The sequence below is a fragment of the Anabrus simplex genome, chromosome 7 (genome assembly GCF_040414725.1).
Source record: "Anabrus simplex isolate iqAnaSimp1 chromosome 7, ASM4041472v1, whole genome shotgun sequence".
NCBI classification, from domain to species: domain Eukaryota; kingdom Metazoa; phylum Arthropoda; class Insecta; order Orthoptera; family Tettigoniidae; genus Anabrus; species Anabrus simplex.
The window spans coordinates 228,763,302-228,789,156 of NC_090271.1; the positions used below are offsets into that span (position 1 = coordinate 228,763,302).

The 25,855-nt window shown below is 39.6% G+C and overlaps 1 protein-coding gene across 5 annotated transcripts in view; it reads left to right on the forward strand.

The window, feature by feature from the left end:
• Positions 1-25,855, forward strand: part of LOC136877494 (chromodomain-helicase-DNA-binding protein 6) — a 703,291-nt gene that overhangs the window by 102,690 nt on the left and 574,746 nt on the right. For all 5 annotated transcript variants that reach the window (XM_067151592.2, XM_067151593.2, XM_067151595.2 and 2 more), the window contains exons 8-9: positions 15,368-15,535; positions 15,646-16,332. In XM_067151592.2, the coding sequence (XP_067007693.2) occupies positions 15,368-15,535; positions 15,646-16,332 (855 nt within the window). The remainder of the gene's footprint in view (positions 1-15,367; positions 15,536-15,645; positions 16,333-25,855) is intronic.

Genomic DNA, 25,855 nt, shown 5'->3' on the forward strand with positions numbered 1-25,855 from the left:
TGTACATTAATTTATTGTTTTTAATTTGTTTGAAGACACAAGATTATTATAACAACTTGGATAATTGTGTCTTTTAATACATAGTCCTGTGCGAAGTCCTAGGGCAAACATTCCACATAAACATGAATAAAAATATTAGGAGGAGATGAATGAGGCATCTTGCCTGTAATATGTTGATCTTCATTTCGTGCTTCTTTCCAACATTTACATCTGATTGCGTGCTGCACCAGCATCTCACAATTTATGAATTTCATTATAGGATACCATATTGATGTTAAGTCAGCTTTGATTTGAATAGAATGGAAGAATCGAAGGTGGAATCTTCTATTTAAACCTAGGTTGCACCAGCATGTTGTGATAATGCAACTACAAGTTGTGTATCACTCCAAAATTGAGCGGCTGCAGCTTGCTGGTGCAATTCATGGGAAAAAATTCCACAGCTGCATTCCTCAGATAATCACACAAGTATTTTTAATGTAAGGAAATCCACCTTTTCATTACATACAAAACTGTTGCACATAAGTTATACTACAATATTTTTATTATTATGAAGGTACTGGTTTTGACATACACTAGAGTCCCCTTAATCTGAAAGTCCGTTTAATCCGAACTGAAATATTAAATAAAATAAAAAAATTCTCCTTATTGAAATGAAAGAATATAATATAGAAAACAGATTTACTTAAATTTTATTAGTCATATTTTACTAGAATAACTTAATGTAAACATAATTACATGTCATAAACCATCAAATACTGGTCGTTTATCTTTATGAAGTATCTTAGTTTCTTTTGCCGTAGTGATTGGAACATACTCGAAGATGCATCGTTAAACCAGCGTCTCATAAACATCACATCAGTGGGCGTAGCAGCGGAGTGTTGCTCAACGTAGCGTACGGCAAGTTCTAAGGCGGCCGCGACATCTGAATGTGACACTAGTGGTTCATTGTGGTCTTTTTCGTCGTCACTCTGTCCTCATCATTTCCAGATTCTTTCTCTACCATAGCTACAATTTCTTGGTATGTTTGTAATTGATGACAGTCAGCTTCCATCCAATCGCTATTAAATAAACATCTCAAGCAGGTCTTCGCATCCCGGGCACTATGCAAAAGTGTAACCCGTTACCATTTAGGAAACAAGTTCTAATGTAGTTTGTCTTTTTGTCCTCTGCGGGTTCTTAACTACCCTACTGTAATTTTATACGGTATTTTATTAATGTAACTGCTAAGGAATGGACATTTCAAATTACAGTATGTACTGTATTGTAGAAACTATTTTCCTCAGACAGTTGAGGCGTTGGCCTTCTGGCCCCAACTTGAAAGGTTCGATAGTGGCTGAGTCCGGTGGTATTTTGAAGGTGATCAAATACGTCAACCTCGTGTAAGTAGATTTACTGGCACGTAGGCGTAGGCGTCTCCAGAAACCGTAAAAGTAGTTAGCGGGACGAAAAACAATAACATTATTAGAAAATATCTTCCAGTTAATCCGAAAATTTCGTAATCTGAACAGACTCCGGACCCAATTAGTTCGGATTAATGAGACTCTACTGTATTTTTGTTGTCGTCAGCCTTTCGTAAAACCGTTTCGTTGTAGTATAACTTATGTGCAACAGTTTTGTATGTATTGAAAAGGTGGATTTCCTTACATTAAAATTTCTTGTATGTTTCGCAGTTCAGTACGGAACAACCATGAAGTTTTTAACTTTAGATTCCTCAGATAAGTGATAGGAGGGTGTGCTGCACATCGACCCACAAACGATAAGATCTTACGATCTTTCTCTCCTATTTTGGCGTCCACTCTTCGAAGCCAGTCATCTAAAACTTTTGTAGTGACCCAGGATTTCTTATTGTTGGTGTATTTCGTGGGGAATGTAGCAACATTTTCAAAACAACTTGGCGTACACAATAGAACTGTCATCAGTCGTTTGCTTTGTTTCCCGCTATGACATTTTTTCCCCTTTGAATACCATGGTACGTCCAGGCATTTAATTAAAGAAAGAGGCCTGTCACGTTGAAAATGTCCTTGGAAGCGAATCGAGATGTCATTTCCTTCATAGAGTTTTCTTTCCAATGTTCCACAGTCTCAGAATAGACACTTCTGATTTCCCCACACAGTGACTGCCGATACCATGTCTAACCTTAAATATGTGTAGCCAGCCCGGTGAAGCACTAAAATCCTATACACCAAGTTTGATCTCTGGTTCTTGTGCTTCTTTGCAAAGCAATGTTCCGCTGATTGGGAATGCGTTCTGCCCTGTTTAGTCTGACCCGCTGTAGTAAACAGTCTTCCAGTTGTTCGTATTTTCCACCCCGAATGTTTGCTTATTTGTCGTAACGCCTAATACGCGCTTTTTTCATTTTCCGTAGCCTTACCTACAATCGTGTTTATGGTAGACGGAGCATCCCTGATTTCTTAGCAACTTCAGCTTGTTTCATGCTGCCACTTTCCTTTATCATCATCATCATCATCAGTTACACTCCAGTTGCCCGGGTGTGGTTTACGAGCACTCTCCACTTCTGTCTGTCCATGTACTACTCTTCTCTCAAGACAACGTCCCAGCTGACTCCTCTTGTTCCTATGTCCTCTTTCACTTGGTCCAGCCATCTCTTCCTAGGTCTTCCTACCGGTCGTTTTCCGGCCACGACTGTGTGTAGCCATTGTTTTGCTGTCCTTCCATCGTCCAATCGTTTGACATGGCCAAACCCTTTCAAACGGGCCTTTGTCACTTTTTCATTCAGGGATGGGTACACACCAGCTTTCTCCCTCATTCTTTCATTCCTTACCCTGTCCCTTTTTGTCTTCTGTACCATAGTACGTAGGAACTTCATTTCTGCGGCTTGTAGTTTGCTATCCACTTGTTGGGTTGTTGTGCAGGTTTCTAGACCATATGTTATTATGGGGGTGAAGTATGATTGGAATAGAATCTGCTTTGATCTTAAGGGAACTTGTTCGTTCCATAGGAGGTTCCGAACTTGATCGTAAAACTGCGCTGATTTTTTAATGCAGTTGTTAATCTCATGCTGTATTCTGTTATCACTTGAAATGATGCACCCAAGATATTTATATTGGTGTACTGTTTCCAGCTGTGTACCTTCCAGCATTATTTTTCCTTTCTTGTTCTGCCTGTTGACAGACATAGTAACAGTTTTCGATTTATTTATTGTTAATCCGTGTGCTTTCAAATGTTCATTCCAGGTGTTCAACCTCTCTTGGACTTCCTTCTCTGTATTTCCCCAAATTACTACGTCATCTGCAAATGCAAATGCATTGATGTCCATGTTGTTCTTCTGCTTAATTTCTTTCACGAGTTCATCCATGACACTCAAAATACGTTGTTTTTCAGTGGTCAGGAAGTTACAAAAGAAGAAATGGTGTTGCAATAATAGTGGCTAAAGAACTGGCCAAAAAAGTACTAGATATTATGGATTATGTTTGTGACAGAATACCATATAATCTCGAATACCACCCACACTGTTTTTTTGAAAATATTGCTTCCAAAATTGAGTGCGGGTCTTTTTTTAAGATTTTCGGAAATTTATCTTTCCGAATGCACGTAAATTGGGCATCACCGCCGGCGTAGCTTGGCAACAATACTCTCTTCGCTCTCAGTATATGCTACTTCCGCGCTTGGCATCAGTCTCAGGCACGTTCTCAGAGTATCAACATGTTTTCCACAAAGCATTTGCTTTCAGGAAGATGGGATAGGAAAGACCTGGGAAGTGGAAGGAAGCGGCAGTGTCCTTATTTAAGGTGCAGCCCCGGCATTTGCCTGGTATGAAAATGGGAAACCACGGAAAACCATCTTCAGGGCTGCAGACAGTGGGGCTCGAACCCACTATCTCCCGATTACTGGATACTGGCTGCACTTAAGCGACTGCAGCTATCGAGCTCGGTACGAAAGGGTTTACGGTAAGCCGAGGATGGGTTTGTAATTTTTATAAAAGAAATGGGTTGAGTGTATGAAGGCGTACCTTAATTTCAGAGAGTCTTCCTGGTGTCTACGATGAGAAGTTATTGTCGTTTCAGCGTCACATAATTCAGTTTTGGAAGAAAAATGCATATTTGCTTTCCCAAATTGGCAATGCTGATCAGACACCAGTCTACTTCGAAATGCCAGTGGTCAAGAATGTGAATGTTACGGGTGCGAAATGTGTTACCATTAGAACAGGTGGTAATAAAAAACAATGGTGTACGGTAATGTAGGGTATTCTTGCCGACGGATCCAATTGCCGCCGTACATTGTTTTCAAGTGAAAGATGCTTCCTAAAATCTACCCACTGGTGTTATCGGCAGATCTTAGAACTCCGGCTGGATGGACTGTTCACTTGTGGAAGACTGGGTAAAGTGTGTCTGGCAACGTCTCCCTGGTGCATTATTTGGACAAAAGAGCTTGCTTGTTATCGACAGTTACCGTGGCCACTCAACAGACACTGCGAAGAAACATATCAAGGATGGGAAATCCGACCTAGCAGTCATTCCAGGTGGGATGCCGTCTATGCTACTGCCGCTGGATGTCTGCGTGAACCGTCCATTTAAAGCAGCCTTGAAACAGCTCAATACGGAATGGATGGCAGCTGATAATCACACACTGATGCCAACTGGTCGCATTCAGCGCGTGGAAGTTCAGCTGCTGTTTTCGTGGATTTTGTCAGCATGGAATCGTATTCCTGGAGACCTCATGCAGAAGAGCTTCAGGAAATGTAGCATTTCTAATGTTATAGATGGCAGCAATGACGGCATTTTGTGGGAAGTTCTGAAGTTGGTACTGGTGGTGATGATGATGATGATGATGATGATGATGATGATGATTGAACTCGTTAGATATCGTTCTGGAAATGTTTGTTTACTTTTATTTGTATTTTATAATTATTTGATGTGTAAATAATTTTGACTTCACTTTTTTAAAAATTTTGTTCTTTCAAAATAAGGGTATACGGGTCTTATTAGGTGGCAGGTGGTATTCAAGATTATACAGTATTTCTTTCTGAAGTGCTTTTCGTTTTCTTCCCTCTAAATATTACTTATCATCTATCATTAGATATGATTTTAAACTTGTCGTTCATTTGCTTTTCTTGGCGATGATGTAGTTTTGTATTTTTTTTTTCAATCTAGCTTGCTTTTCTTTGTCTTTTTCTCCACTGCCATATTGATCACACTCTTCTTCTCTAAGTTAGGCCCGTAATAACTTGTAAATCATACTTTTATTCGCCCTCGCTCTGCCTAAGTCCATTTCGCATAACTTCATTCATACCATTAGGTGACATATTTTTACATGACGTAAAATGCAATGGCACAGTGATAATCCTAGCAGTTTCCATTGCATTTGGTCTGGTGGCACCCAAGCAGTTCCTTGTCAGATGACCACATGGATGGGATGTACTCGTATGTACCAATTAGAACAGGAAATTTTATATGATGAAGTTAACTCCTTCAATTCATAACAGCAAAGCCTGAAAAGAACGTGAACAAACTTCACACTACTGTCCTAACAACAAGCTAACATGCCACTGCTTGAAATGGGCAATTTCTGCAATATATCACAAGTAGCGATGATACCAACTCCACACATTATGTATATATTTTTCTTGCTAGTTGCTGTATGTCGCACTGACACAGGTAGGTCTTATGACGATGATGGATAGGAAAGGCCTAGGAATGTGAAGGAAGCTGCCGTGGCCTTAATTAAGACACAGGCCAAGCATTTGCCTGGTGTGAAAATGGTAAACCACAGAAAACCATCTTCAGGGCTGCCGACAGTGGAATTCGAACCCACTATCTCCCGGATGCAAGCTCACAGCTGTGTGCTCGTAACCGCACGGCCAACTCGTCCGATATTATGTATATAGCAAAGAATCTTGGAACAGTATCAGCTGTAGTATGGTCTTGGAACAAAGCCAGATGTCACACAACACCTGGTGCATTAGTGTGCTCTGTGGAAGACATAGGAACTAGTTGAAGAAAATGAGAATATTCGTATAAAAGCTACATTGTTTCTAAACAACTTTATTGTTTCCAAAGAACTTCAGGTTTAATGCTTTAAAGTAAGGGGTGTTGTGATAATGGTGAATGATTTTCTAAGGGAAAGTACAACTACATAACCATCGTCTAAAAGAAGGGTTATCTCACTGACATGGACATGATATATATCAAAGAGACTTCAAAGTCTATCAAAAAGATTTTGAAGTTCCTTGAGACTTACTGGAGGCAAAAATGATAACTTCCATAAAACCAGTAGCTAATAATAATAATGGAACTGAAGCAAAGTATTACAGTGGAACCTTGGATTGCGAGCATAATTCGTTCCGGCAACATGCTTCTAATTCAAGGCGCTCATATGTCAAAGCAAGTTTTCCCGTAAGAAACAATCGAAACGCGGATAATTCGTCCACAACACAAAAATATGTATTCGCATACCATTTCTAAAATAACATATAACGTAAAACAAATGAAAGTGCACTTTTCCTTACAATAGAATCACTGTTGGTGTGAGGGAGATGAGAGATGACATGAGAACAGTTACCGTGTAGCACGAATTGCACTAATGGAATCACTGCTATCTGTTGGCTCACTGGAATTTTTTATTTTCGTGCAACTTTAACAAGGAACCTGTCCAATGACTTGCTTTTGCCTCTTTTTGAGGATTTCACGAAAATGTGACACTGCATTGTCATTGAACTGATTCATCGCTCGCACTGCTACAGCCTTATTCGGGTGCTGTTTTTCTATAAAATTTTGCACCGTTTCCCATATCCCAAATATCAGTTGAGGTGAGAGATCTCCAAAACGTCCTGTTGTTCGCGATGCAGGTCCATCAGTTCGTTGGTGGTCAGTTCCGCCTGTGTTCTTCCACCAGCTCATCGCTGAAATAGTGCTTTGGTGTATAGCTTCTTGAAGTTCGAAATGACTTGCTGATCCATAGGCTAGAGAAGTGGAGTAGTGCCGGGAGGAGGAACTTAACCTTAACGAACTTGAATTCCTCCAGTAAGTTGTCCTCAAACCTCAAGCCTGGAGGATGAGCAGGAGCATTGTCCATAACCAGCAAGACTTTGAGCGGCAGATTATTTTCTGAAAGGTATTTCTTCACTACAGGACCAGAGACCTCGTTCATCCATTCAAGAAACGCACAGGGGAGGGGAAAACGTATGCACGCGTGACGCTCGTATTGCGGAACCTCACTTGCTTATCAAGTTACAAATTATTTAAAATGTGTGATCGTCTTGCAAAACACTCGTAGACCAAGTTACTCGCATTTTGAGGTTTCACTGTATTTAAATCAACAGAATTGGTCAATAAAACAAAGATGTGGCTTCCAAAAATAAAATTACCTAGTTTTGATGGAGACATAATATTGTGACTACATTTCATAGGCAATTATAAAAATATGATCACTATAAATTAAGGCCTAACTGGAATAAAAAGTTTTCAATATATCACCTTGTCGCTGAACGTTTCGACAAAGAAAACCATAAAAACACATTGCCATGATCGAACCTAGTATCACCATACTTAACTAATTAATTCATAACCTCTACCACTGCCCTGAGCTGATTTGCATCGAAGTATGTGAAGCGCATCCTTGAATGTACAAATAATCTCTGCTCCACTTGTACAATTATAATGAAGTTAGAAATGATTGTCATCATCTAGACATTTTCATTAAGGCTCAACTCCACCTCGTTTAATCGTTCTAATCTGAATGGGTTGCATCTACCAGATTTAATTTTCAATTGCTTGTAATTTATAAAATATGGGCTGTATATGTCCAAAACCTTGCTAATCTGAATGGGTCGCATCTACCAGATTTAATTTTCAATTGCTTGTAACTGATAAAATATGGGCTGTATATGCCCAAAACCTTCTGAGCTCCAAGTATCTGATAATGAACTACAAGATGAAGTTGACTCTGTATAACAAGAAGTGTACATGTCTCAAAATGGGACAGAATGGAGAAAACAATCCTATTGACAATTGTAAGGTACGTTCAACATGTACAAAAGGACTGCTATTTAAGGTGTTTACCGGGACCTGACTTTTTAACCTTAAATGGAGGTTTACCTTTAATTGAGGTTTCAGTAGGAAGCACACCTTTTCCAGTGATTCTTGCATGTATTAACATAAATTGTACCATCGTACGTTATTTACACAATGATAGCAATGAAAGGAGATACCTACTTTATACACCCTATTGTAGTTACAGTTTGTGCTTTATTTTGAAATTTTTGTTGGTGAATGCAAATTACTTCAGTGTAAGGTTTTTCTTACAAGGTTATGCATGATTTTCTATAAACGTCAGCAAATATGTTTTCCAAGCAGTGCCTTACTCATTAGCATGTATTTTCTAATTCCAATAGGCTGAACACGCATATTCCATTTCCTTCTTAAGAATTGTAATAGCGTCAGTCCAGAGGATTGTTGCAGATATTTCCAGTTTCCTATTTCAATCGGTGTCACCTAACCTAGGTTTACCATGCACGTAATATGAAAACATATTACGAGCTCCCTGTAGAATAATAACATTTTTACTATAAATTTACATGGGAACAGCTATTCTCAAATTTAACAAGATGCGAAAGCATATAACCTAACCTCTGAAATTACCGTATAATCTAGTGATGGGACATTTGATTCATTTTACTGAATTGAGTCTAGTGTCAGACCTAAGACGAAACGCTGGTTAATAGAGCAAACGCCGGAAAAGCCATCCATCTAATTTTTGATCTGATTTTTTATATGCTCTATTGGTGGAAAAGAATCTAATTCCCTCCATGGGAACTTAGAATTTCCATCTTCAAGATGCTCGGAAGAATGGTACTTGGCCGTATCGAGGAAGCGTATCCTAGTTGGGCAAGGGGGTTCAGAAAGAATCGTAGTTGTTGTGATCAGGTGTTAACACCGACGACAGAGATTGAAGCAGGATTCCAGAAAAGACTGAAGACTGCTGCAACTTTTGTCCACCTTATATCAGCCTTTGACGCGGTCTGGAGAGAGGGACTGTTGCTCAAGTTTGTTCAAGTCATCCCTTGTCAGAAGCTAGCATGCGTACTAAACAACATGTTATCCAACCGTCGACTTGCTGTATTTCTGAACGGTGAAAGGAGAAGGTGGAGATCTCTATATAATGGTTTACCCCAAGGGTCAGTTTTATCTCCCATTCTATTCAATCTTTACATCCATGACCTGCCAAGAACATCTTCAAAGAAGATACAATTTGCAGACGATCTAGCTTTAATTACTCTAGAGTATGGATTTGGCACACTGTGAGGATGTACTTACAGAGGACCTAGTTACCATGTGTGACTATTTTCACAAATGGAGACTCCAACCAAATCCTAATAAAACGTTAGTAACAGCATTCCACTTGCATAACGTGGAAGCTAATCAGAAGCTACATGTGTTTTTTAACGGAACAGAAGGCTCCCACAACTTCTTCCCAAAATATCTGGGCATCACACTGGATCGATCCTTGTTGTTCAAACAGCATTGCTCAAATCTGTCAAAGAAGCTGAGTACAAGAGTAAATCTACTGCATAAACTAGCGGGCAGCAACTGGGGTGCAGATGCAAACACTCTTTGCACTGCTTCACTTTCTCTAGCATACTCGGCTGGTGAGTACCGTGCTCCTGTGTGGGAAAACAGCATACATTCGACCAAGTTTGACGTACAGCTCTATGAAACCATGAGAGTTGTTACTGGTACAGTGACGTCCACTCCTACTCAGTGGCTGCTTATTGTAGCAAACATTGCTCCTCCAGATCTGAGGAGAAAAGCAGCGAAAATACAGTTGCTCAAGAAGACCTTTACATACAGGAGCTCACTTTTGTTCAATGCCTTACGAGATCCACCTGTTAAAATCCAGGAATCCACACTGGACTGATCTACACTCCTATGAAAAATTCAGTGTAACAGCAAAATAGAGACAGCGATGGGAACAATGTCCACCCACCAACACCTTTCTGATTAAAGACTCAACTAAGAAAGTGCCAGGTTTCGATCTTCCTCGACATGAGTGGTCAAAACTCAACCGTTTCAAAACAGGCCATGGCAGGTGCCGATATATGATGAAAAAGTGAGGATACTGTGAATGTGCTGCGTGTGAGTGTGGTGCTGAGAAGCAGACATTGCTTCATGTTGTTGAGAGCTGTCCACTGTCAGCATTTAAGGACGGGTTACGGACTCTGCATGAATTGACACTAGGTGCAGTGGACTGGTTGTCGAAGCTGGATATTCTAGTTTAATTACCTCTATATTTTAATTTGTGTGTTAATTATATTTTTACACATTATGCTTGTAAATGCCATGTGGGGATTTACCGGTTACCTCCATCGGGCGCGTCCCATTGGAATTGGGGAAGCTCGCTGGCTCTGCCGCCAGCAGAGTCAGAGGGTAGTAGGGAAATAAAATACCACCGTGAAAAAAAAAACTGGTCCCTTGCCAGGGTTATGGCGAAGACTGGTAAATGACCAGAAGCCAGAAAACATCTTAAGGCAACCTCTAGGGCTAACAACCCTAGTTGTAAAAGGATGGGTACCCGTCCAAAGCAAAGTCAAGTCAAAAAGCATGATGGCACAACATTTCAAGAAACATACCCCAGGGGGTAAATCTTCGGATAAATCCCTCCTCGTGAACGCCACAGCGCACGAGTCTCGTTCGGATTCTGGGGGAGACTCGACATCATGCAAGAGACGAGTCGGAGCGTCTCGATGTACCCCGAAGAGTTAAAAACTCAGGCCAAAATCTAAAACCTTTCTAGGAACTTTCAACATAAATTCACTTACACAAACTGGCAAGCTGAAAACCTTCACCAAAGCTCTTCACGAAAATCAGATATCCATAATGGCCCTACAGGAAACAAGGTACCCAGATGAAGAGAATTTTGAATCCGAAGGCTACCGATTTTTCAAGAGCAAAGCGCAAAGAGGAATCCTCAATGGAGCTGTGATGCTTGGAACCGCGTTTGCTGTTAGAACCAAGATCCTTAAATCGGTTGCAAATTTCGAACCTGTGAATGTCAGATTGTCTATACTCACAATTAAATGCGCGAAAAAAACCTAAGCTCTAGTTAACGCACATGCTCCTACAAACGATAAGAACAAGCCTGATCCAGACGAAGTTGATAATTTCTGGGACCTACTGGATGAAAAATTAAACAAAATCCCCAAACACCATGTCAAGCTTCTTTTGGGTGACTTCAATGCCCAACTACGTCTTGAACAGAAGTACAAGAAAGTTATAGGAACTTACCCTGCTCACAAAAAAGCCAATCCCAGCGGCAAAAGACTGGTGTCCATTTGCGAAAATCACAACCTGCAGGTCATGTCGACCCACTTTCGCCATCTCCCCAGAAAGCAAATGACTTTGCGTTCTCCCGTCCAAGCTCTCGGAGAGTTCCAAATTGATCATGTTGCAATCTCCAGGACAAACAGCCCTGAGATTATGAATGTCAAGGTAAAGAAAGGCATCAATGTGGCCTCAGATCATTATATGTCTCTTATCAAATTCACACAAATTCCCGCAAACACAAGGAAGACAACCAAACAGATCACACGCTTCGACAATGATAAACTTCGGCAAAGGGTCGAGGAGTTCCAGGAGAAGGCTAGACCAAATGACTGTGACCTTAACAACGCCAAAAGTCTCCTTGTTGAGGCTGCCAAAGACGTTGCAGAAATCAAGAGAAGCAAAAAGCATGCCTGGTGGAATGGTACCTGCGAATCAGTCCTCCAAGAAAGACTCAATGCGTGGAAACAGTACTACTCTACGAAATCAGAAAATGATTGGGAAACCTACAAAACCCAACGTGCCCAAGCAGCTAGGGTGTTCAGAACTGAGAAACGTAAATACGAAAAATCTCTCATTGAAATGATAGAACAAAACTTTAGGAAGAAAGAACGCAGAGAGTACTACAGAGCCTTCAAACGCAAACTCACTGGCTATAAACCACCATCTCTATGCTTTGAGCGAAAGGACGGCACACTGGCGACGTCAAATGAAGAAAATTGCAGCATTCTGGCAGATTACTTCAAGAATTTACTTAATTGCTCTAAACCGCAAAGCGCCATTGAGACCAAGGAACCCTTACTCAGGTACCCAGATTCCAGACCACCCGACAGAGATGAAATCAAGCGTCAGATTGCCCGTCTCAAAAATAACAAAGCGCCGGGGGAAGACTCAGTAGTAGCAGAACTATGGAAATATGCCCCAGAGGAATCACTTGATATATTGCAAAAGCAAATAGAAGAAATTTGGAACAAGGAGACCCTATCCGAAGATTGGAAAATAGCTTTGATCCATCCATTACACAAAAACGGCAGCATGAAGAACATCAACAACTACAGAGGAATATCCTTGCTACCCATGACTTACAAAATTCTATCACTTGCCATCCTGGAGCGTTTGGAAGCACAAGTCGAACATCAAATAGGTGAATACCAAGGAGGGTTCAGAAAAGGTCGCTCAACAGCTGAACAGATCCAAAATCTCAAAACGATCATCAGATATTGTACACTAAGGTCCAAGCACTATGTGTCTGTCTTTGTGGACTTTCAGAAAGCGTACGACTCCACTGACCGGGAAGTCCTGCTAAACATCTTAAATTAATTTGGAGTTGATTTGAAACTGCTGGCATTAATTAGAGCCACCCTGACCGATACAAAAACCAAGGTGAAGTTCCACAGATGTCTCTCGCATTCCTTTGACATCAAAACAGGAGTCCGACAAGGTGATGGGCTATCCCCGATACTCTTCAACTGTGTTCTTGAAAAGATCATCAGAACCTGGCGGGTGAGATTACAGGAAACCAACTACAGTCCGTTGAGAATAGGAACCAAATCCAAGGGGATCGCAACAGACTGCTTAGCATTTGCTGATGATATTGCTGTTCTCTCAAACGACATAGAAACCGCTAGAGCTCAAGTTGAAATTTTAAAGGAAATTGCCGAACAACCTGGTTTGCAGATATCGTTTGAGAAAACAGAAGTAATGACTAACATCAAAGAGGCTCCACCAAAACTCCATACAAAATACGGGGACAGCACCCGAGTAGACAAATTCAAATACCTGGGTGAGATCATCATGAAAAATGATCTGGACAAAGAAGCACTTCAGGAGCGAGTGCGCAAACTGGAAATAGCCTACCAAACATCCCGCACAATCTACAACAAAAAATGCCTTTCCCAAAACACCAAGATACGTCACTATGAAACAGTTCTGAAGCCAGTAGTTCTATATGCAGCTGAAACCCTGTCTCTAAATGCCAACAAAGGACTCCTTGAAGAACTGGAGAAAAGGAAACGGAAAATTGTGAGAGGAATCTTGGGATCAAAGTACAGAAATGGAATCCATCATAAGAGATCCAACAAGGAAGTCTACAGCAAAATAGAGAAAATTACCGACACAATCAGAAAAAGACGGGCACGATTTTATGGTCATCTGAAAAGAATGGACTAAAGAAAGTTAACTAAAGAAATATTTCACTTTTTTGATTCAAACCCCAAAACCACAATTCCGTGGTTTAGAAATATCAAAGAAGACCTGCAAATGCTACATATCTCAGCTGAAGACACCCGGAACAGAGATCTCTTCTGCAAGAAAATATTGACTAACGGGCTGAACCGAGACGAGCAACCGAAGAGAAGACACGGTGCCGGACAGAGGAGTGTAAGCAGGCCCACTCACAAAGGACGAGGGAAATTTGGGCTCTAAAGAAGGCCAAGTTCAGTGTCAAATGCAACAAGACTTAACGTGGTCCTTGATGGCTCCAGCGAATTATATATATAATGATAATAATAATGTACTCTGCCATATCTTGAGGTGTGTCACATTCTTACTTAATTTCAGTATATAACATTAAAATTAAGAGATCATTTACTTCAGCCATTATTTTTAACGAGTTAACAACTGGTATCGGCCACGTTATTTACGCATTGATTACGAAAACTTTTCCTCTTTAATTTCTAATTCTCTTTAGAGAACAGTAGTCGTTGGGTATTTGTAATCGACTCCAACATCGCCTTTGAATGTCGACGAGAGAGCTCGCAAATGCACATAGAAAACTATACTGTACCATAGATGATCAATCGCATTTTGTGGCAAGCATTTCAGTTTCCTTATTCAACAGCATCACCTATCCTAAATTAACCGTACTATACATATGATGAAAACATACTTCAAGTGTCAGTAGACAAATGATAACTTCGCTATAAATTTACATGATAATAACCTTTCCATATCCATAATTTAACCAGACGTGAGAAAATATAAACTAACCTCTGAAATCAATTATGGACTCTGCCATATCTGGAGGTGTATCCCATTTTTACTTAATTGCAGTATTTAGCATTAAAATTAAGCGATCGTTCAGTCAGCCTTAATTTTCGAGTTAAGAACTGTTATCAGGCATGTTATTTACGCATTTATTGTGAAAATATATTCTCTTTCATTTCAAATTTTCTTTACGGAACAGCAGTCGATGGGTATAATTAATCGACTCTGACATCGCCTTCGAATGCCGACGAGAGAACTCGCTAGTGGACATAGCAAGGAAACAATGCCAAAGATAATTGATAGCATGCAACATAATCGCTGGGGTGCATAAATATCGGTAACGGAAAAAATCGCGCACGCTTAATCGCTCGTAATAACGGATGCATCAATGATAGGGCTCTCGCTGTTACCAAAGGATAATACACAGTTTAATATAGGAATTTTGAAGGGACAGCGAAACATTGTCGGTATAACGGGGTTCTCGTTATATGCCGTACTCGCTATAGCGGACTTCAACTGTATATGTAAAGGCAAATTGCTTTACATAACAAAGTCACCGTGGGCCTGTTCATGGGTTCAAATCTTGTTTTGACCTTAATTTCCTTGCTCGTCTCCTCCTGTCTCCTCTTTCTCAGCCTTTCTCACTAGTAGAGGGGCTGTAGGTGATTGGAAAAATGGTGTGTTGTTAAGTTGTTCATCACTTTGAATGAAGTTCTCTTCCTTGCAGGAATGTTTCTTGTTTGATACAAGTAATATATTGCTGACTTGTTTGCAAGCACTTCATTCTTTCCTTCATCTGTATTATCACTCTCCAAACACATGTATCAGTTTGTCCAAACAATTACATTGATCATAAAAATGCACAAATATTGTAGGTAGGACTACATCAGTTCCTAATGTCTTCTGCATTTTACAAGTAGATTTTCAGGAATTCTTTCGTTATTCTTTTCAACATTGAGATTCTGCATTATACAAAAGTGACAACGTTATAACGGCATAAGCTTTGCCGCAACCAAGAAAATATTCTGTAGTTGATAAGTTTCTGCTTTATTCAAGTTAGTATTTGGGCACAGTTTACTGTATTGTTCTTTTTCTTCTTTTTTCAGAAACGTAGATCTGCTCGAAACACTCACCGGAAAAAGTATGTTGATGATATAATGCTGAGTATATCAGATGATGAATCTCCAAAATCTGGAACTCCTAAGAATGAGGTTCCAAAGGTTCCTGTTGATGATTCTGCAGATCCCGCTGTAAAACCAAACTTTGTGTATATAGTGAGTAATTGTTAACATTTCATAATTCTGTTTAAAAAAAGATGCAGATATAACAATTATATTCTATTAAACTGAGCTTTACTGCTGTGCATTTTTTGTTGTTGTTGCAGAATACTACTGATGAGGACTCTATGGTTGTCCAGTATATTCTTGCTGTTCGAAAAGGTAGAAGAGAAGCAAGGAGTATTGCAGCACTTCTTGAAAATAAGGAGGCAAACATTGAAATGCAAACGAAGGATCCAGTCTCTCGATTGGAATGTTCTGGTGAAGTTGATCAACCTGTCGAAGGGGGAGAATTGGAAGCAGGAACAAATCATGATATGTCTTCCAGACATTTGAATTCCAGTGAAAGTACTAAGATAGACTGTACTGTTAAGTCTGATTTAAGTCACGAAACTGGAGATTCACGTGATATTGACCAGTCTATTTGTTTTAAAGAAGATTCAAATACTGAGACCAAATCATGTGATACAGAAAATCTTGGGAGTGTTGATGGTGTGGAACTGCCAGGTGAGCTGAATGGTTCTAGTGATGTTCCTTTAAAGAAAAATGAGAAATCAGAACAATTGGATGTAAATAATTTAGAGAAATACGAAACCAAATCATTAATTACAGCTCCGAAGACTGATGGTCAATATGTAGAAGTCGAAGAATACTTTGTTAAATATCGTAATTTTTCTTATCTGCATTGCGAATGGAAGACTGAAGAGGAGTTATTTAAGGGGGACAAAAGAATCTCGGCTAAATTGAAGCGATTCAAGCAAAAAATGGCTCATCAGTGTAACATATTTGAAAATGTAAGTATAAATTGAAATGCTGCATAGGAAGTTTTTTGGAGAGTGGTTTTGGCTAAGTAAATATACTTTTTTATTTTGTACTAATATTTACATTTTATTAGCTTAACTCTTGTGCTTAAAGTTGAACATATTTGATTTTCTCAAGAATGCTAGTATCCCTTTCCTACCTATGTGCCTGCTTTGATCCTCTTCCGCCAGGCTGAGTGGCTCAGACGGTTAAGGCGCTGGCCTTCTAACCCCAACTTGGCAGGTTCGATCCTGGCTCAGTCCGGTGGTATTTGAAGGTGCTCGAATACGACAGCCTCGTGTTGGTAGATTTACTGGCACGTAAAAGAACTCCTGAGGGACTAAATTCCGGCACCTCAGCGTCTCCGAAAACCGTAAATGTAGTTAGCGGGACATAAAACAAATAACATTATTATTATTATTATTATTATTATTATAGCTCTCCTATGCTCATTGCAGCTCTTTTCCTCCCTCTAGATACAGCTATTTGTTGGACTTCATGCCAGATAGATCGCTTTATGGACTGAAATGTTGTCATTAGGTTTCTAAATCTCGTTTACTGTATTTCACTGCATAATCACTACACTTCTTCATAGTCACCATTTTCATTTCCCCTTGTCCAGCTCCTGCCAGGTTGGGATGTTGATGGCACTTCTGCATCCTTGCCTCTTCTGTACATCTTGTACATTATCTCTTTAGATTTCATGGGAACTTCTCTGTTCCAAACCGGGTTCCTTACATTCTGGTGGAATGTATTTCCCACGTGTACCCTTCTCCTTATACAGCATTATCTTGCATTATTTCACTTGCATTATTTCACTTCTAAAATATTTGAAGTATTCAACAAACTTTAAGTTTTGTCACTTGATACTATCGATTCCTTTTCCTTCTCTTTCTCCTCTTGTCATCACCTCTGTTTTGCTCTTTTCCATACTGATTTTTATACCAGCTATCTTCAGTATTGTCGTTTAAAGCCTCTGGTTGGATTTGCACTTCCGTACTGTTGATTCCCCAGATCACCATGCCCCCTGCGAACAATATTTTCATATTCCCTCCATATCTTCCCTTTTTTTCCTTTAGAATTTCATTGATAACCATTACAGTAGAACCTCGATAATTCGAAATCGGTTAATTCAAAATCCCACGTAATTCGAAGAAGCTCTCGTTCCCGGAAACATGAGAGACAGTTTTGCATGTTATTTAAATTGTTTAATTCGAAATACGGATAATTCGTAATTCGAAGTACAATGTTTGCCCCATTACCGAAATTCAGCCTTTTAATTCGAAACTGCCTTTACATTTAAAAACAATAGTATGTTACAGAGTAATTTCAACTCGAAATTTATCCGCGTCATAATAAAACGCGTGTTCCGGAACGTGGAGGGGTAGCTTTCCGCACTTACACTCACTTCGGTGGGTCTACAGTGCACTTCATGATTGCTAAGTTGAATGAAATCGGAATTCTTTTGTATTCAACCTTTTAAGGAACGCCGTAATACCACGCAACAGGCAGTGTGCGGGAAAACAGAATGCGCGAACACTAGCGATGCCGACAGTTGAAGAAAAAGCGTGGCTCATATAATAAATTTGTAGGCACTGAACAATACTGTCATTGCCGATGAAACTGCATTGCTTTATTTTAATGCGAGCCCAAACGGTCTTATGGTTTTAAAGGAGAAAGTGCCAGCCGGGGATTTGTACAAGGGTCGGGGATCTTTGTTGCAATTGCAATGTACATGGAAGCGAGAAACTTTATCCCCTCGTCATAGAAAAGTTCAATAAGTTACAATGTTTTAAGGGCGTCGGGCACTTTCCATCCCAGTACAAAGCATCAGACCTTTCCCATCTTGCATCGCCGGAAACCTTCGATGTATTAGTGACTAGCATTTTTTTTCTAAGAAAGGAGTTCATAGTATGAAGACCAGATGGCAGCAGAGAGCATTGAATGCTGTTGCTGCTGTCTTACCAGTTCATACTACACAGATGCAGTGGGAGCGGTGAATCTAATGTGCCATGAATCGGATCACTATATCGATTCAGTAACGGCGGAATCAAATGAATCAAATGTCCCATCACTACAGTTAAGCTCATAGAAATCTGATCCTTTCATGCGCCGCCAATTTGCAGTGAACCTCCACTTGATGCGCCATTGAGACTAGCCTGCTCTGCATACACAGCACGATGAGATACCACATCAACCTTTCTAGAGGACGTGTCAGCAGTTACTGTAGCTTGCTCCACATTGGCTGCGGTCAAGACATGCAGCGAGCTAGTGTAACTTACTTTTTTATTCGCCCTCGTAGTACTACTTCTAATGAGGTAGATGCCTTACTTATAATGTTGATTAGGTGGGAGTTTTAATAAAGTCCTTTATAATCGAAGTCGTGGATTATTGTAGTATTGTGATGAATGAAGGACGCAGGTATTGTGTAAGAGAAGTTATTGTTTATGAGAAGACCATCACCATATGAACACTATCTTGATAATGGTGAAATGCAAACAAAAGTCTGATGTAAGAACCACAGGCACACATATATAGTCCTCGTTCCTTACTTGGGTCATTATCCAGTTTCTAGATGTTTTTTCTAGAATAAATCTATTTTTAGTCTTGTTTGTATTGTTTGTAGATTAGGCTTTTATGCTTGTTTCTTTTGGCTTAGGAGGCCCATCTCTAGCTCATGACCTGTTTTCTGGTCAGTTCCAGTCACAATCCAAATTCAGCATTATATTATTATAATTATAGTTATGAAATTATACTTCCATTGCATATACGATCAGATTTATGAACGTGATATTTCTAGACAGTAAGAAATATTCATTTCTAATCCGATCTGGCAAGGAGGAAGTGCCTGAAAAGAATTAAGGAAACCTATGGAAAGTCCGTTTGAAACACCAAACAAAAAAAGAATGCGCACAAATGTTACTGGACTCTGACGAAGGTGTCGTACGTCGTATTGTTGACAAACTTTTATTTAACTTACATACTATAACTTCATAAAGTTTCTCTATTATCACTCTAATGCTTGTAAAAGAGTTCACAGAAGTCCCACCTTACAATACAAACATAATTTTAGTTAAAATCTACTAGTACATGTTTCGTCTTTGTATTATGAACATCTTCAGCTATAGCCACAACAGGCCATTTACTCAAGGCGTGGATAAACCAAATTAAGCCAGCGAGGATGTATGTTCTTTCAATACCTTAACTTTTAATAACCTGGCTTGAGCGTGATTTCACACAATGTCCCACACAGCACAAGTCAAGATTTTCTCCTAACTCTGAAAATATCATAACATCTAAATCAATATGATGTATTTTAAGAAGTACCCAAGTTTGTGCCTTAGTTTACAGTAACTGAAAGACTTTTAACCCTTCAAGTGGTGATTCTTTCACGAAGTGCTAAGCATTTTTAAGGCAGTGTGCAAATATATTTAAAAAAAAGTATAATGAATACAAATTTGTAACTATATCTGGCATATTATATATATCAATGTATTCAGGAAGAATTAGAGAATAAGATCGTAATATATTTTTTTTTTTTTTTACTTACAAGTATCTAGTAGAAGTATAATGGATGATCAGTCATATTTTTAAAAACATTCAAAAGAGATTCCAGTTTTAGAGGTTGGTAACAAGCACTACTTTCTCCAAAATAAAATTCCAAGATATACAAAATGTGCCAAATTTCATTATAAGCACAATACGAAGGCTTTTTTTTTTTTTTTTCAACCTCCGATCGTGCAGCTAAAGAACCACACAAGCTGTGGGAACTGTTTGTGCATGGAAGCTGACTGCGCAAGTCCTCCCCTCTACTCGTGGTCACAGCCAACTTCCTGTGTGAGCCGAGGTACTGGCACGGAAATATGGCCGCTACTATTGACGCTCCCACCAAATGTGAGGTGTGTAGTGTGATACGTTTCCTTCAAGCAGAAGGGAATAGTGCAGCTGACATTCATCGATAAATGAGTCGAGTATACGGTCCAAATGTTATGAGTGATGGTGTTGTGCGTGAATGGTGCAGGAAGTTCTAAGAAGACCGATGTTCACAATGATGGGGGGCAAGGACGCAAGTCTGTCGCTACAAATGGCATTGTTCACGAAATTGAGCAAGAGGTTCGCTAGAACCGAAGGTTTACTGTAAGTGAGTTATGTGAGAAATTTCCTGCAGTTTCAAGGTCATCTGTTTACAAGATCCTAACAGAACACCTGCGCTACAGGAAATTGTGCGCCCGATGGGTTCCGAAGATGTTGTCTGATGACCACAAAAGTCGCCGGATGGCAGCAGCGTCGACGTTTCTTACCTGTTATGAGGCTGAAGGTGGCGATTTGTTGAAGCAAATTGTGACTGGCGATGAGACTTGGCTTTCGTACGTCACCACCGGAACAAAATAAGAATCACGTCAATGGATGCACATGCACTTACCAAACAAACCGAAGAAATTAAAGCAAACCTTCAAGGAAAGGAAGATGATGGCTACAGTCTTTTGGGACCAAAAAGGTGTGTTGCTTGTTGAGTTTATGGAATGGGGGTCTACGTTCAATGCAGCTGTTTATTGCCAGACTTTACGACAACTGCGGAGGGCCATACAGAACAAACGACGAGGCATGCTGACGTCTGGAATCCTCTTCATTTATGACAAAGCATGCCCTCACAGTGCTCGTTGTCACCCAATAATTTCTGCAGGAGGAATTTCGGTGGGACGTTTTTGACCACCCACCGTTTATTCCGATTTAGCGCCGAAGGACTTCCACCTCTTCCCGGAACAGAAAAAGTGGCTGGGAGGGCAGAGTTTCCAGGAGGATGAAGATCTTCCAACCAATGTTTGGGCCTATCTGAACTCACTGGCGGCAACATACTATGCAGAGGGGATCGAAAAGCTTGTCCACAGGTATGACAAATGTCTCAACCTTCATGGTGATTATGTTGAAAAGTAACCACATTTTTACCTAACATTTGGTAATAAATTCATTTGGATACATACTCTTGTCTTTTATTTATGACCCTCCGCAGGTTGGGAAAAAAAAAAACGCCCTCGTAGAAACTTCGATGAATAATAAAAAAAGTCGCATGTAAAAAGTTTAAGCATATCACTTGTCAATTTTTTCAATCACATATACGAGGTGTGTTCAAAAAAAGACCGAACTTTGTAAATTGCGCACAAACCGCAACATTGAGCGAGTTGTGACTGTGGCGGCGCCTAGCGGCAACTTCTGACAACAGACCGCTGCTTTCCGCATTCCATTGCCTGCATTATCAGTTGAGTTAGAGCCTCTGAAGTGATTGCGTGTGTCACATGTTCGTCGAATTCTATAATGAAACAGCTTGAGGAACAACGCGTGTGCGTGAAGTTCTGCTTCAAAGTTGGGAAAACGTTTGTGGAAACACTGGAGATGAGACGTAGGTGTACGGTTACGATGTCGAAACCAAAAGGCAATCATCACAGTGGGTGGGGAAAGGTTCTCCTCGACCGAAAAAAGCACGAATGAGTCGTTCAAACATCAAGGTGATGCTGATTGTGTTTTTTGATTGGAAAGGCATTGTCCATCACGAGTTTGTACCCCGAGGCCGGACAGTGAACAAAGAACTGTACCAGAATGTTTTAACGCATTTGAGAGATGCTGTGCGCAGGAAGAGGCCTGAACTGTGGGAAAACAAATCCTGGATGTGCACCATGACAATGCGCCAGCACATGCCTCTCTCTCGGTCCGCAGTTATTTGGCAAAACACCAAATTCCTGTTGTGCCCCATCCGCCCTATTCTCCCGACTTGGCTCCAGCAGACTTTTTCTTTTTCCCCAAATTGAAAACCACCCTAAAGGACATCGTTTCCAAGACATTGAAGAGATCAAGGAGAATGCGACGAGGCAACTTCACGCCATCAAAGAAAGTGCATTCCAGGAAGCATTCCAAAAGTGGAAGAAACGTTGGCAACATGCTGTTGATAGTGCAGGGGACTATTTTGAAGGGGACAGTCTGTGAAATGATGTAAGCTACATAATAAAGTTTTTCTAGCCACAGTTCGGTCTTTTTTTGAACACACCTCGTATATCTGAGTAGATAGTCATCAGTTTGTTTTCAGAAGATCAAAAACTCTTTATTTACAAGCCACCAGTCTGTTTTGAGATATCCTGAAAAATGAAAAGTAAATTAGTAATTCCCTTTTTTGTTTTTGTAATGTAGTCAAACCATGATATCTTGAACCTCCATTACTTAAATTTTCAGTATCTCGAAGTAATTTAAATATCCCGGCCCTTTGTCCTGTTCTTCACGTGTATTTATTTCTCTAATACTCAAAATTCAGTTACACGAATTTCCTCGATTTGGGTATTACCAAAATTTATTAGGATCAACCTATTCAATACAATTGAATTTCCAAAGTTAGGACTTACATCCTATTGAACTAAAATTTGAAGGGACATGTTTCGCCCTTTAAAAGGGCATCATCAGCCTTTTTACACTCATACTCAATTATAAAAATCAGGATCCTGATTGTCATGGTAAAAAAGAAAAGAGAGAGAATATAACATTGGAATGAGTATTATACAATGTGAGAAATTGTTATGAGTTCTTAAATACAATTTACAATTGAAATTTCATTTTAAATGTTCGCAAAGAAAAGGTTGAAGTTGGTATGATATTACACTAGTAATTTTAAAATAATTTTATAAAACAGACAAACTAGGCCTTAACCACATAATAACGAGAAGGTCTATGGCTAAAGTTGCCATATCAAAGTTCGAGTGAAATTCGGCTGGAAGCAATTTGATTTACATGTTGAAGAGAAGGTTAAAGGACCTTAGTAGCCACTTAAGATGACTGAAACTTTCTTGTTGAAAACTTGTAATATTAAACTGTGGTATGGCGCTATGTAGATTATGAAGTTGGATCCATTAATCTTATTTACGAAGTGGGTTCGCGGTCTCCGTAATTTTGTTGAAGGAGTGATAAAGAATGTTGCTGTATAGATCTTGGCTAACTCGTATACTGATTGTTAAATGGGAACATTCTTACTTGTTGTTGGCTGTAGTTTTGAATATAGATTAACTATTGAAGGATATATGGTGAAGAATCTGTAATGAAAAGATAGAGAAAGATTTGAAGTTTAGAGGAAAAAACGGTTAAATTAGACAAAATGGTATGTATTCAATTACTTACATTCTCGATTTTTGTGGTATGAACTGGTTGTCTGTATGGTCTTGGAACTAGTAAGATTTGAATGTCATGTGTTGTATCTGTTTGGAACTGAGGGAGGGGTATGTGATGGAGGAAAGGAAATGGGCAGAGCGTTGAGCTTGTGCACTATTGGCTGTTGAAGATGTGGAATTGAGGGAGAGGGGTGTAATGGAGAAGAGGCAGTGGGCAGAGGGTTGAGCTTACGCGCTGTTGGCTGTGGAAGATTAGCAGGGGCGGGGATGGAGGGAGTTACCTTTAAGGGGAAGTTGGGATCTTTATTGGAAGTTGGTTTAAGAGTTTTAAGGATTGTATTTAAATTTGGATTTAAAGATTGTAATAAATTGGGTAATGTCTCGTATAAGGGATTTTTTATTTCGGCGGGATCATTGAGATTTAGGTCTTTGTTGTAATGTTGATCCAGATATAAGTAAATGCTTTCTAATTCGATCATTTATTTTCCTTTGCCTACTATTTTGATGATTGTAAGGTCCGGTTCTATAGTTGTGAAATGATGACCCATATCTTTCATATGAGAACTCATGGCTGAAAACTTGTTATGTCTATTGGCATTATAGTGCTCCTGATATCTAGTAAGGAAGCTCCGGCCTGTTTGCCCAATGTATGATTTTTCACATTGCGTGCATTTGAGCCTGTATATGCCTGAGTTTGAGTAAATACTATTGTTTATGTTGAGTGTATTGTGATTAAAAAACAGGCTGCGGTTGGTGTTTGTAGACTTAAAGGCAATGTTAATGTTTTGTTTTTCAGACGGTTTGTTGCTTGGTAGATGCCTGGATTATTGTAAGTAAAAGTTTTTAGATTTTTAGGGTTTGTCAGGGACGAGGTTCGTTGCTAGTTTATATTTAATTTTATTAATTATTCGGTTGATTATTTCTATTTTAAAACCGTTGAATTTTGCTAAGTTTTTAATATAATGAATTTCTGTTTTTAGACTCTTAGGTGATAGTGGGATTTTTAAAGCTCTGTAAATTAAACTGTAAAAAGTAGCTTGTTTATGGGAGTTGGGGTGTATGGATGAATTCTTGATTGTTATTGTAGTGTGGGTGGGTTTTCTGTAAATTTGGAAATCAAATGTGTTCTTGTCGCGTGTTATAGTTATGTCTAAAAAGTTAATGGATCTGTTAACCTCATCCTCCTTGGTGAACTTGATATTTTGATCAAGGGTGTTTAAAAAATCTAAAATATTGTTACTATTGTTGAGCTACTGTCGATTATTGCAAATGTGTCTACGTATCTGAGCCACAGGCTGAGTCCTTTTATTTTTGAAGTTATTTTGTGGTGTTCTTTGAGTATGAGTGTGAAAAGGCTGATGATCCCCTTTTAAAGGGCGAAACATGTCCCTTCAAATTTCAGTTTAATAAGATGCAAGTCCTAACTTTGGAAATTCAATTGTATTGAATAGGTTGATCCTAATAAATTTTGTTAATATCTTAAACTGATGTACATTTCAATACGGACCAAATATGAAATTTGTAACGTGTAATTTCCTCAATTTGTCGAAGCAAACATTTTCTTCATTGAAGCAAGAAATTCTCTGTAACTTGAACATTGTACAACATTGACTGTTCAGTATGGCATTTGTGGTTTGTGAGGAACAGTTAGGAAGTAGGGAAAGGGTTACGGTGGTGCTGGGAATACAATGGGTACCAAAAAACTAAAACGTCTTGTGATAGGAAAATGGGCGAAGCCTCGGTGTTTCTCGGGTGTACATTGAATACCGGGCATGTATGAAAGCAACCTGTGAAGTAGCGGATGACAAGCTTCATTTACGAATTTTGGCCGCGTGGTAGTGACAAGAAGTTTCAACGCGAAGGAAGGAAGACCCTCCTTTTTGTAGACAACTGCCCTGCTCATCCCAAGGTGCTTGCTCAGGAGTTAAAGGCAGTGCGCGTGATCTTCTTGCCACCAAACTTTACATCCAGACTACAGCCCATGGACCAAGGTGTGATTAAAAGCTTGAAGCATTTCAATAGGAAGAGGGCTGCTCAAAGAATTCTGAGAGGATTTGAATGTGAAGAGTCATTAGCGGACATTAATCTACTACAGTCAATACCAGTTCTGAGTAAATCGTGGGCTGATGTGAAGCAGGATACAATTGTAGACTGCTTCCACATAGCAGGATTTTTGAAAGGTGACTTGGAGCTTCAGTACACGAAGAGGAAATCTTCTCTTGTTCCTGAAGAATGGGTGGAGTATCAGCAGCTTGTTAACTGCGAAGCTGGTTTTGAGGCTTACATGAATGTGAACCCTGATGTTATAGTGGCCGATCTCCCTAGAGATACTGCCTACGCTGCTGCCGAGCAAGAATAAGAAGATTCCCAA